This window comes from Haliotis rufescens, unplaced genomic scaffold (genome assembly GCF_023055435.1).
Source record: "Haliotis rufescens isolate VD_foot unplaced genomic scaffold, xgHalRufe1.0.p SCAF_11, whole genome shotgun sequence".
NCBI classification, from domain to species: domain Eukaryota; kingdom Metazoa; phylum Mollusca; class Gastropoda; order Lepetellida; family Haliotidae; genus Haliotis; species Haliotis rufescens.
In genome coordinates this window covers 32,006,663-32,021,094 of record NW_025963791.1, presented here as the reverse complement: position 1 = coordinate 32,021,094, position 14,432 = coordinate 32,006,663, and the positions used below count along the sequence as shown (strand labels likewise).

Below are 14,432 nucleotides of genomic sequence, written 5' to 3'. Positions count from 1 at the left end.
GCACAAATGGAATGCAAGCGTCCTTGCGCTTAAACTACAATAGATTACGGCAATACTAAACTTTATGACACTACACATTGGGGTAGAGCAAACTTTAATTCTTAAATATATCCCAGGCACCTTTCAGTAAACACTTGTGCAGCGATAGAAACTAACTCTTTTCATCCACTTGTCCTTATAATGATAACACATAGCAAAACCCTAAATAACAGCAAATGTCTACTAGTCTTTATGATACCGTAACTGTTGGGCAGTTTGGCAAGGACTTTAGGACTAGTGTCAATTTCTAACGCTGTTGTGTACCCTAACCTTGCCTACCACAATCAGTGTACTGTAACCCCTACACTCCTGGCTGTAGAGGTGTTAGTTAATATTGCCATGCTGGGGTTAATTTGTGTAACAGTAAGGTAACTGGGGTACATTTGTGTAGCAGTAAGGTAACTAGGTACATTTGTGTAGCAGTAAGGTAACTAGGTACATTTGTGTAACAGTAAGGTAACTAGGTACATTTGTGCAGCAGGAAGGTAACTGGGTACATTTGTGTAACAGTAAGGTAACTGGGTACATTTGTGTAACAGTAAGATAACTAGGGTACATTTGTGTAGCAGTAAGGTAACTGGGTACATTTGTGTAGCAGTAAGATAACTAGGGTACATTTGTGTAGCAGTAAGGTAACTAGGGTACATTTGTGTAGCAGCAAGGTAACTAGGGTACATTTGTGTAGCCGTAAGGTAACTGGGTACATTTGTGTAATAGTGAGGTAACTGGGGTACATTTGTGTAGCAGTAAGGTAACTAGGTACATTTGTGTAGCCGTAAGGTAACTGGGTACATTTGTGTAATAGTGAGGTAACTGGGGTATATTTGTGTAGCAGTAAGGTAACTGGGTACATTTGTGTAGCAGTAAGGTAACTGGGTACATTTGTGTAGCAGTAAGGTAACTGGGTACATTTGTGTAACAGTAAGGTAACTGGGGTACATTTGTGTAACAGTAAGGTAACTGGGTACATTTGTGTAGCAGTAAGGTAACTAGGTACATTTGTGTAGCAGTAAGGTAACTAGGTACATTTGTGTAACAGTGAGGTAACTAGGTACATTTGTGCAGCAGGAAGGTAACTGGGTACATTTGTGTAACAGTAAGGTAACTGGGTACATTTGTGTAGCAGTAAGGTAACTAGGGTACATTTGTGTAGCAGCAAGGTAACTAGGGTACATTTGTGTAGCCGTAAGGTAACTGGGTACATTTGTGTAATAGTGAGGTAACTGGGGTACATTTGTGTAGCAGTAAGGTAACTGGGGTACATTTGTGTAGCAGTAAGGTAACTGGGTACATTTGTGTAATAGTGAGGTAACTGGGGTATGTTTGTGTAGCAGTAAGGTAACTGGGTACATTTGTGTAGCAGTAAGGTAACTGGGTACATTTGTGTAACAGTAAGGTAACTAGGTACATTTGTGTAGCAGTAAGGTAACTGGGTACATTTGTGTAGCAGTAAGGTAACTGGGTACATTTGTGTAACAGTAAGGTAACTGGGTACATTTGTGTAACAGGAAGGTAACTAGGGTACATTTGTGTAACAGGAAGGTAACTAGCTACATTTGTGCAGCAGGAAGGTAACTGGGTACATTTGTGTAGCAGTAAGGTAACTGGGTACATTTGTGTAGCAGTAAGGTAACTAGGTTCATTTGTGTAGCCGTAAGGTAACTGGGTACATTTGTGTAGCAGTAAGGTAACTAGGGTACATTTGTGTAGCAGTAAGGTAACTGGGTACATTTGTGTAGCAGTAAGGTAACTAGGGTACATTTGTGTAGCAGTAAGGTAACTGGGTACATTTGTGTAGCAGTAAGGTTACTAGGTACATTTGTGTAGCAGTGAGGTAACTGGGTACATTTGTGTAACAGGAAGGTAACTGGGGTACATTTGTGTAGCAGTAAGGTAACTAGGTACATTTGTGTAGCAGTAAGGTAACTGGGGTACATTTGTGTAGCAGTAAGGTAACTAGGTACATTTGTGTAGCAGTTAGGTAACTAGGTACATTTGTGTAGCAGTAAGGTAACTAGGTACATTTGTGTAGCAGTAAGGTAACTGGGGTACATTTGTGTAGCAGTCAGGTAACTAGGTACATTTGTGTAGCAGTCAGGTAACTGGGGTATATTTGTGTAGCAGTAAGGTAACTGGGTACATTTGTGTAGCAGTAAGGTAACTAGGTACATTTGTGCAGCAGGAAGGTAACTGGGTACATTTGTGTAACAGTAAGGTAACTGGGGTACATTTGTGTAACAGTAAGGTAACTAGGTACATTTGTGTAGCAGTAAGGTAACTAGGTACATTTGTGCAGCAGGAAGGTAACTGGGGTACATTTGTGTAACAGTAAGGTAACTGGGGTATATTTGTGTAGCAGTAAGGTAACTGGGTACATTTGTGTAGCAGTAAGGTAACTAGGTACATTTGTGCAGCAGGAAGGTAACTGGGGTACATTTGTGTAACAGTAAGGTAACTGGGGTAGATTTGTGTAACAGTAAGGTAACTAGGTACATTTGTGTAGCAGTAAGGTAACTAGGTACATTTGTGCAGCAGGAAGGTAACTGGGGTACATTTGTGTAACAGTAAGGTAACTGGGGTACATTTGTGTAACAGTAAGGTAACTAGGTACATTTGTGTAACAGGAAGGACTCCCAGCCCTGATTTGTGTATACAGAAAGTATCTGGGGTACTGTTGTTGTCTAGTGCCAGAGATTGCAGCAGAGATTGGCTTCACACAATGTACCCATGTGGGGAATCAAGCCTTGGCCTTCGGCATGACACGCTTTAACCACTAGGCTACCCAACTCTCTCTGTGTACAAGTGGACAAAAACAACGTAAATTATTTTGTCATCATTGCAACAAACTAATCTGATTATTTTGTAATGATAAGCAAATATTGACCAAAAAATGTAAAGAAATTTGAAACAATGTACAATGTATGCATGCTTAAAACTAACATAAGCTCAGAACAGCACAGTTCAGTCAGAATATAGGCCCCCAGCAAACCAGTGCTTGTCGTAAGAGGCGACTGAATGGATCAGGTTGTCAGACTCGCTGACTTGGCTGATTACATGTCATTGTATCCCAGTTGTGTTGATTGATGCTCATTATATCAATCACTGTGTTGCCCGTCCAGACTTAGTAATTTACAGGCTGCCCTCATATTACCAGACTATTTCACCTGATTCATGTAGTTGTAGATTGAAAGTCTAGGACTTTAGCCTCTAGCCCAAGTCAAGTAAAATTTCTTTCGATTGAGTAAGCTTTACTAATAAAAATCCATACGTTAAAACTAAGATTTACTGAAAATGGTGTTGAGTGACAGGTGCAAGCTAGTAGACACAAAAGCTTTTGGAACAGAGTGTCTTGATATGCTCTGTTGTGCTGGGAGCAGATAGATGTGGGTAGGAATCCTGCATATGATCGGATTATGATCCACAGCTCAGTACCAATGCTTGCCACTTTGTACGACCTGCACTAGTTTCCTTTCCTCCTACAAAAAACAGGGCAGTTGTGTAGCCTAGTGGTTAAAGCGTTCGCTCGCCACGCCGAATACCTGGGTTCTGTTTCTGACATCATGGGTACAATGTGTGAAGCCCATTTCTGGTGTCCCCCGCCGTGATATTGCTTGATTATTGCTAAAAGCAGCATAAAACCTCACTCACTCTCTCACTCACTCACTCTCTCACTCACTCACTCACTCACCCACCCACCCACCCACTCACCCACTCACTCACTCACTCACCCACTCACCCACCCACTCACTCACTCACTCACTCACTCCTACAAGACCTGTCTGATGGATCAGCGTTTCTGCATAAACATCAGCAGACAAATATGGAAAGGTTTTTTTAAACATTTCATCATCAAGATCAGTGATGCTTGTATCATTTCTTGACATTTAAGTTGTCTAGACTACGAAATAAAGTCAAGTAGGTGTCAATTTATATAGCAGAGAAAATATATACTTTCCTTTGTTGAGACAAAAGATTTCGACATTTTGAATGGTACATATCCATGCAGTAGAACTATTATTGATGACAAGAACTTCCTGCTACTCCATCTACGTATGTCGTTTATGCCATATAATCCTCAAGTCACATTACCGCCCACGCTGCCCGGCAGACATTATGCTGCTAAATCATGTGTTAGGTTGCTGGAGAGAATTGTTTGGTTATTGCCATATTCTTCATGAAGGAGGCTCTTAGCTGTATTTGCAGAGAACGTATAATTAACCCATGACAATTTGGAACAGGAAACGGGAATTGCATGGTTGAAGACTAGGTCAGAACAAACAGTGCTTTCACTAAGGGAGATAAGGCCATAAATAAAATACTAACTTTTCCGGTAACATTGACAGAGCCGATGGTAGTTTGTTTCAGCCTTCAATATTTTGTTAAACATTTGACACAAATGGCTGTTTGATAGTGATTCGTAAACACATGCTTGTGGTATAGACGGAATCGTACAATCGACTGCTTACAGCAGAGATTTATGTGAATATGGAAAGTGTTTTATTCCTTTAATTGTTTACAACTGATGAGAGAAAAATGGTTCATGCAATGTATTTTTAAGATTTAGGTCAAAATAGCTATTGCAATGATAGTATGAAGGAAAATTTGATGTTTTTCTGACTGGGTTTCATGGCGTCTGTTCCTGTCTGTGATAGAAACATCTGATTGAAACAATGGGTCTATTGGATTACCTGAAGAGTGAAATCTTGTTAACTGGGACAATAGAACAAGTATGGAGCTATCTGTAGTTGGAGGCAAGTGATATAGACTATACAGTTGAGGGTGTGGGGCGGTGGGGTAGCCTAGTGCTAAAAGTGTTCGCTCATCACGCCGAAGACCTGGGTTCGATTCCCGACATGGGTACACTGTGTGCAGGAATATTGCTTAAGGCGGCGTAAAACCACACTCACTCACTTAAGAATGCTGTTGCATTGCAGATGTTCGTGTCATACAAGTTTATTTATAACAGTTTGAGTGGCATTCTAGAAGTTGGTAAGTAGTTATGAAAACATAAACTTTATGGATAACAATTTCGGGTTTAATGCATACAGCGACGTTTGGATGTAGATTCTTACACTGTAATCAAGTTGGAGAAACTACAACCAAGTGATGTATATAACTGTCATCACTGGGTTGTTGTCACTCTAACTTGATATCGCTGTAAGAATCTTCATCAAAACGTCACTACATGCAATAAACCAGAAGTTGTCTTTAAAGTTGTATTTTTTCTTAAGTTTACATACATCCCAAAACTGTTATGAGCTAGCACAAGACATCTCCAGAGACTATGGTTGAAGTATCATTTTATTACAGAATAAAACAGGGTTCTTTGAAGTCATGATAAGATGGACTTTGTGTATGTTTTTGTTAAACAATTGTCAGACTCGGCATTGAAAGCTCGGTTTAGAGCTAGGTGATCCCAACATAACATAGTCTTAAACCTTTAACCACAGCTAAGTTCAGTGTGCAACTTCAGTGACCTGTCTGAAACTGAGTCCAGTAAATGTTCTTTCTGTCTTGTAAACTCAGCTGCAAATTGTCCATGTTTTGTTTGTTTGTTTGTTTGTTTGTTTTATCGCTGCACTCAGCAGTATGACAGCAGTCTGTAAATAATCGAGTCTGGACACGACAATCAAGTGACTGAAAACATGAGCATCATTCCACGCAATTGGGATACGATGACATGCATCAACCAAGTCAGCAAGCCTGACCTCCAGATCCAGTTAGTCATATCATACAACAAGCATACTCGCCTTTTACGGCCAGCATGGGTTGCTGAAGATCTATTCTACCCCGCATCTTCACGGGTCAAATTGTCCATGTATCAACACTGGTCACTGAACATGATGCCATCAGACAAGTCCAGGCTTGTGAAAGATTGCACCGCCTGAGTCTTGTAAAATGTCTGCATAGAATAGCTTATAATCACTATGAGATAAATTAGACTACGTTAACATGATGACATTATTAATGAATTCTCTTCCAGTGAACACAAATGATACATGACGTTACCCAGCAGTGTAATTAATGTACAGCCTAACCTAGAAATATTCTAAGCTGTCTGAATCTCCAGGTTAAAACATCTAAAAACATGGAATAAAATAGTTAGCAACACGAACATATTTTTATTTCAACCTGCCTGTGCTAATTGGTCTTACAATCAAAATCTGTAAAACATAAAATTTAGTGTCGTCTGAGTCTCCCAGCTTGTGCCTAATGTACAGGGAGGCGTGAGTTGCAATAGCTTCCACTTAGCGTCCTCAACAGTGTAATTTGCCAGTGTCACACATAATTACGTGGTGATGTGTGGTCGTTGCTTCTCTTCCATATTGGATGGTTTCCATGCCTTGATTTCGGAATGCTGGCTTGTATCCGTACAGAGTTTCTGCAGGTTTGCGTTGTTCATTTCTCACTAATATACACAATTTGTATATTTCACTTTCTGTGTAATTGCTATGCATGACATTGACAGAGTTTGAATGTTGTGAACCAGAAACTGATTTAAAATTGTAAATCAACATCGCCATTCTAATGGCTCCAAAATAAAACGTTTCATGTCATGAACTTTTTAGAAGTTATTTCAAGGAATGGTTTTCAAATATTTTCTGTACTCTACGTCATGTATTTCTAGAACTCGTAAGTCGCGGAATGGTATGCTGACATTTAACAGTCATATCGGTAATACACAACTGGTCAAAGTGATAGGCCACCGCTGCACTTAATGAAACCTACATCTCCGGGTGAGCCTTGAGCGGATGTAGCGATTTATGAAGCTAATTTATCAGACATTATCGTATTGATTTTTTGATAATGTGTGTATTTATAGAAATAGAATATTTTTTTGTTATGTGTCAGCGTTGCACGTCAACAGGCCATGCAACCAAACCCAGAAATAAGTCCTGGGATCAAAGGTAGCACCGGGGTGACTGAAGACGGGATTACTCAAAAGTGCACTTGCTTTTAACTTCATTTAGTCTTAAGTGAACATTATCAAATCATTCTATATCAGCAGGTACTTTAGGTGATGCATCGTATAGTCGAAGGCTGGTGTTGGGTGTACTTTCCTCTGGTCAATAGTGTTAGATACTGATCAGGTGACCAGTCAGCCTTTGGGTCTAAAAAGTTCAAACAATTATGGATATATTAATATGGTTGAGGATTAAATATGTCATTATATTTATGGTTGCAATTAAACCTTTTATTTGTTATCTGTATTAAACAGATTATCAGACATTTGCTAACAATTTGTTCAGAGGTGTATTTACCTTCATGTACATAGCTTTGTAGAATATCATTCATTGATGACTGGTAACTTTGTCTTTAGCTCATGAGTAGGTTGGAGGTGAAAACTTCTTCAATAATATTTGTTTATGGATGCCTTGATTTTGCTGGAATATTGTTCAAATTGGTGTAAATCAATGTTGACGTATCAGGAAATAATGTCAGCTAGCTGTCATACCGCTGTATTGCATAACACCTGCCTAACACATGCTGAGTGAACGACAGGTGTGAAAGTTCTGATACAGCACACCTGGGCCGGTAATATAGGATAAATAGTGGGAATCTCACAGCCACACATGTCATTTCAAGGAGTCTGTTTGTGTTTTCATTCCTATATTCAATATGATCAGCATCATACCACTTCAGTGGTCCAGGGGTCTATCTTGACACAACTCACTGTTTAGAGTTGTGTCCCTTAGCTGCCAGGATCTTCTGATCATAGTATCTGAGACTCGCCTGATTCTTCGTCTGTCAGCACCATACCAGTGCTTGTGGTTTAAAAAAAATGGTATTCATCTAAGACCTACTTCTCCTGGAGCCTCTTCCAACATCAAACTGAAATACTGATCACGAATGTTGACCAACTCTCTACCGCTATCCACCTGCCCCATGCTATCCACTTCTGTATACAAGGACTGTTCCTGTAGTGAGGCAGCACAGAGGGGTCGTCTGGGGGGGAAACCAGAGCTCCAGATAACTTTTTGAGCAATTGAGTTTTTACTGTTCGGTTTGAATTTTAATTGGGTTATGACATTTTTCATTGGGTAACTAATATTTTATAATAATAATAATGATAATGATATATAATAATAATATAACTTCATTGGATTTTTTCCCAAGAGAGTGATATTGCTGGAATTTTGCTAAAGCAGCTTAAAGACATACTCACTCACTCACTCACTCTGATGTCATCAGCCTTGATATTGCTGGAATATTGCTAAAACGGCTTATAACTATAATCACCCAGTTATGAGTCGATGAAATAAGACTGCAAACAGTATGCCAAAGATTCTGCTAATGTATGTAGCTACTAATTTCTGTGGTTTCAAATTATATATATGTTTGATGTATGGATACATCCACATTATTACCATGGTTACTGTCAGTTTTGCTCCAGAGGTGAGTCATTAGGGTTTGATCAATGAATTATACAAAAGACATAAATGCAAACAGACATGCAAAATGCCAATTCATTAGATGAATTTGTTTATTAATTATGATTGCTGAAGAAAATCTCCTTCAAGAAGAGATACTATTTTTCTAGTATTGGGATTAATTAATGTCCTGAAGCCTTGTGGTTTTAGACTGACTGGGTTGTCAGTTTGTTCCATATGCTGAATTAATGATTGTTCTTTGGCTTTTGGGGGGCACAGGTGGCCCAGTCGTCTAAGGCGCCGCGATTCGCTGTGCAGAGTTGCGTCCCTTGGGCACGCCAGAAACCTATGATTGTGGGTTCGAATCCCGGTTCGCCCCGATTATGTTTCTAGGTTTGTCAGCACCATACCCGTGCTCGTGGGTTTCACCGAAGTGGTAAACGTCTGAGACCTGCATCACTTGGGGCTTTCTTCCCAGATTAAGCTGACACGCCGTGATATAACTGGAATACTGTTAAAAGCGGCGATAAGCCCAACTCACTCACTCACTCTTTGGCTTTTGGTAAGCGTCATTGAAGTGTTAAGTTCCAGCTATTTCTTTACCAGGGATTGATTTCGCTATATCCAAGCTGCACCAGTGCAGGTAAAACATTGCTAGTGCAGGTGACTTTTATAGCCAGGTTGCACCCAGTGCAGGTAACATTTCCCACCACAGCAGTTGTATTTGATAAAAGTTGAGAACTGAATTCTTTTGGAATTGGCTACAAATCTTTTGGAATCCAGAAAACAAAAGTTTCTGAAAATAGTGAAACACACAGGTGGTCTGAATGCAGTGAACTTGCAGAACTAATGCTCCATAGCTATCATTAGAACAGCCACTCATGAGGTTACAATCACATCAAACAGACACTTAGAAACTTCTTTTTGAGGTTGTGTACTGGATATCAGGATGTGAAAAGCCATATACAGATTTACCCAAAATAATATACTGGAGCACATTCTCAAGTTTATTTTCTCTTTGAATTTATTTGATATTCAAAACTACTGAAAATACAGTATTTTAATTTATGATAAACTTTTTTTTTTTTTTTATCCCTATCCTTTTTTGTTCAGTATATGATGAAAATGACCTGAAACTTAATCAATGCTTATTCACTTATACAGATTTTTAGAACCATAGCCATGACTTTAACTTGATAATCTCTGTCTAGATAAGCATTTCTTATATTATAACGATTATACAACATTTAAAAAAAATCAAAACTGATTTGTTCTTTAAGATACCGTATTCGACGTAATAAGCGCCCAGTTGAAAGATAAATATCTTGGTTTATGCTGACAGCCTGAAATGTTTATGTACGACAGATATATTTTTCCAGAATTAAATGCCCATAATTAAGGGTGCATACAATACATGAGTGCGTATTATACGGGAATAAATGAGTCTTGTGTACATTGATCAATCGGAAAGGGTGCTAATTGGGATTGTTCACTAGCCAATATCTTAGCAAATGTCGCCAAGGGCGTTTATTAGAGCATGGCGCTTATTACGTCGAATACGGTATATCTTTTTCATGTATTTGGGGTGCAGATGTATAACGATTATTTCCGTGTTTGTTTCAGGTGATGCTGATTGGTGACAGCGGTGTAGGGAAAACATGCCTCCTTGTCCGCTTTAAAGACGGCACCTTTCTCTCAGGGAGTTTTATTTCTACTGTTGGTATAGACTTCAGGGTAAGACAGCCCTCCATATTGTTCACACTTGTCACTTGGAGATTCAGCGAATAAAATTACATCTTTGATAAAAAGATTGAGGTTTGTGTTGTAAGCTGTTGTGACAAACTGATGTCATGAGATGTTTGGAGATAAATGTATGTGATATACACACACGCAGCTTTATAGTTGATCATGTATATTTCATGTCACATGTATTCAGTTTCAGGGTTGATATGTCAGTTGCTTGTTCGATCATGACAGACTCATCAATTCAAGGGTAAACAGATCGCTATCCCAGTACTGGTGATTCATGGTTGTTATTTCAGTTAGAGCATTTGGACATGACAACTGTGGGAATACATTAGCTGGATAGTCACCCAGTTATAGTTATCTTATTGGCTGAACCGTGTGGCAAATCCAAGGCAGAACAGCTGGCCCTGTGGTCCTTGCTTGTTTTAGAGATAGCCATCAAGTCATACTGAAAGGCTTCCAGACCTTAAGTAACACATGGCATGCAGAATGACATGTTGGTTGAGTGTATATTGTAAACAAACAATTACTTCATGTAAATTAATATTGTTTCGACTTTTGTTTATAAAAATAATAAATCTTGTTTTTAAGGTGACACACTGTTTCGCATTCACGTATCTATGAATGTTGGAGAGTAATTTATGTATGTAGATCGTCATTAGCGCATCCATCATAGATTCTCACTTCTATGTTAACGAGCCATCCTCCCTTATTACTGAAATAAGAATTACTTATCAGTTCCCCCCCACCATCCCCCTCCTCCCCCACCCCCTTCTCCCCCACCCCCTTCCTTTCACAGTTTGGATGGAACCTCCCCAACACCCCAAGACTCAACCCATGCTTGCCGTAAAAGGTGACTATGCTTGTCGTAAAAGGCGACTAACGGGATCGGGTGGTCAGGCTCGCTGACTTGGTTGATGCATGTCATCGATCCCAATTGCGTGGATCGAAGCTCATGATATTAATCACTGGATTGTCTGGTCCAGACTCGATTATTTACAGACCGCCGTCATATAGCTGGAATATTGCTGAGTGCGGCGTTTAACAACAAACCAACCAACCAACCCCAAGACTCGCACACTACCATCAATCAGCAAATATTTCTGAATGTACGGAGCTATGCCTGTCACACAAACACCATTTAACATTCCAGGATAATGACTGCATATATGTCAGCCATGGTTGAGCAAATAGGACTTATATATAGCCCAGTTCCCCATTGCCTTTCACAGATCATTACTGCTGGCAATCTGTGTTTGTTATGTCAGTGCAAACATATTGACAGGCAGTATTACAACCACAGGAGAGAGGCCTGCACAGATGGTGTTAATGTACTATGACCTCATCTCAGGTGATAAGTTATTCCAGATCAACTTCCATCTGTTACAAAGAAGTGTTGGTATATCTTCAGCATAGTCAGAGCCCACACCTCTTGTGTCCTTGCGGCGTGGGTGACACATCGTCAATACTTCCCAGGCTACTATTCACTGCTTTCCTTCTTCCCCTGTGATCCCCTGGGCTAGGATTTCGGATGGAAAATAGATTGTTTCAGTTGCAGCTGCGAAATCAGATATTTTTATGGATAATACTTTGAGCTGAAGTATTTCTTTAAAAAAACCATATTGCAACAATGCTTTTTTTGTGGCAGAAAAATATTTTTTTCAAGAGTCTGAAGCGTTATTTTTTAAGCGTTTTCTGGGACAAATGTTTTTGTTTGATAAAATTCAAAGCCCCCACCAGACTATCAAATGATATGTACTATAATCGTTACTTTCACTCAACAAATAAAGGCAAGTCCTGCTTCTGACATGTCTAGTGTCATTGTGTCAGTTAAAACTCAAGAGGTTACCTGAAGTTGAACAGAATAGCTAGCAAGATGTCTTATTATGCCTTAAAACCAGTGGGGGACTATATCTGTGACCAAGCATTCCCATCCGTTTATGAAATATCCCCAAGACAAACTATTACATCTCTTGCCTCGCAGCCCTTGTAGACACACATTGCTAAAATGTTCGTTAGTGGTAGGGTTCGCGAAAAGGTCTTGCACAGAATAAGGCTGATTTGACTTCCGTGAGTCGTACACGGGACACATTAGCTGACTCTAAATAGACACACCTGACCACTTCACCTCATTGCAGTCCTTTGTATTTGGAGAACATAGCGTATATGAACCAGTGAAGTAGCAATCTCAATCAAATGAGATCATTTACTAGATACGATTATAATGTTACCTCACTTAGTGAAGATCTCACAACTCCTCCAAAGAAGATTTCTATTCTCAACTTTTACTGGCAATCCAAATGGAGGATGTATGAATGCTTGAGCCAATCAAAGTTAGTTTTCTTAAAAATTGGCTTCACTGTTTTTCCACCTTGATTCAGAAACTTTGACTTCAACAAATGAAAATAGCTTGGAATGTCTCGCTCACTCATGCCGAAAAATATTTGTGTCTATGTGTGCGTGTGTGTGTCTGTCTGTCTGTGTGTGTGGGTGGGTGGGTGTGTGTTTGTCTGTCTGTGTGTGTGTGTGTGTGTGTGTGTGTGTGTGTGTGTGTGTGTGTGTGTGTGTTTTCTGTCTTGGTGTGTGTTTGTGTGTGTGTGTGTGTGTCTGTCTGTCTGTCTGTCTGTGTGGGTTGGTGTTTGTGGGCGTGTGTGTGTTTTTGTGTGTCTGTGTGTCTCTGTGTGTGTGTGTGTGTGTCTGTCTGGATGTGGGTGTGTGTTTATGTGGGGGGGTATGTGTGTGTGTGTGTGTGTGGGGGGGGGGGGTGTTTGTGGGTGTGTCTCTGTGTGTGGGTGTGTCTGTGTGTGTGTGTGTGTGTGTCTGTCTGTCTGTGGATGTGGATGTGTATCTATGTGGGTGTGGGTGGGTGTGTCTCTGTGTGTGGGTGGGGGTGTGGGTGTGTCTGTGTGTGTGCTTGCACATCAACTCTGACTCACTGCCCCATCTGCCTCCAACTTGGTACCACCTAGGGGTCATGATAATCAAGGCTTAAAGAGCTGTAGGTGTTTAGAACCCTGCATGTTTAAACCAGCAGGTGATTATGGAAGAATTTTCATCTGATGCCTAAACCACACGAGCATTTATCCATGGAAGTTGGGGTTTAATAGTATGCCCTTGTGTGTATTTCTCAGCATTGATGATTGATTTGAATACAGAAGAATAGCGTTTCAAGAACTACTAAATATGGCCATGTCCAAACACCATTTCCCCTGCTGTGTATGGTATGAGTGATGAATGATGATGTATCCATTAAGAAGTATCTTACTTCATTAGAACCATGGAATGTGTCTGTTAAGGCCACACATTTTTTTATTTTGTTGTTTCACGGGCCCACCGCACCTACTGAAAAGCAGCACGAAAAGAAATAAATTCAACATGAAAATATTTATTTTTATTTTGTCTCCCACTGATAATATAGAACCTCTTATACAATATAAAATGTTACATATCTTAATTCCATGTCTACATCAATACATGATCAGTGATTCAAGAATCCCAGTGGCAGAATAATTTCATGTTAATAAATAAATGATTGACATAGTTATTTATTTCTAGTTTTATTGCAACCAACCTTTTGAGTAAAAGCTGGAATAAATCTGTGAAACATAAAATTTAAAAAGTTGCCTAAATTAATATTTTGGAAAATCAGACTTATGTTTTCATTACAATTTTGGATAGTAGAAGATCAACATCTGTTGTCTCAAGTTTAGATATATATATACTTGAAAATGTGTATTTAATTCAAAACCGAACATTACGAATTGATTGAAAGCTTTTAACAGAGACACAGAGCCATTTATCTCCATTCACAATGACAGATGCAAACTCCTTGGTGGTGGTGGACGTGATGAGTGGTGTGGCATTGGTTGTGTCTGATGGACATATTCCAGGGATCAGTGACGATTGGTTTTAATCTACATTTATGCTTGCTTGTATATCTCCTACATATGATTTACACCATAATACGCGAACCACGTCAATAAGAATAAATACATAATAAAATCATCAAGCGCATATATATCCTTTGAGTGTTATTCAAACTGTTATCCCTATATAATAGTCCTAGCACTGTAGTGTAAAAGACAATAGACATGACTGAATAGCTCAAAAACTGTGACGACATTACTGAAACTGCATCTTCCGGAGGCAAGGGGGTTATCTGACTGTAAAAGACCGGTTACCACCCTTGCAGAACTAGGGCAGAATTTCTGGGTTTGATCGTAGTGCCACAAGTGGCTATTAGGAGATATGTCCCTTCTGTGTCCCTTCTATGTC

The 14,432-nt window shown here is 39.6% G+C and overlaps 1 protein-coding gene across 8 annotated transcripts in view; it reads left to right on the top strand.

The window, feature by feature from the left end:
* Nucleotides 1–14,432, top strand: part of LOC124132524 (ras-related protein Rab-37-like) — a 156,946-nt gene that overhangs the window by 126,114 nt on the left and 16,400 nt on the right. For 5 of the 8 annotated variants that reach the window (XM_048392569.1, XM_046496467.2, XM_048392568.1 and 2 more), the window contains exon 2: nt 10,035–10,145. The exons of 2 other annotated variants lie outside the window; for them this stretch is intronic. In XM_048392569.1, the coding sequence (XP_048248526.1) occupies nt 10,035–10,145 (111 nt within the window). Of the gene's footprint in view, nt 1–6,316; nt 6,428–10,034; nt 10,146–14,432 lie in introns of those variants that run through there. One more of the 8 variants, XM_048392571.1, reaches the window with a different exon arrangement.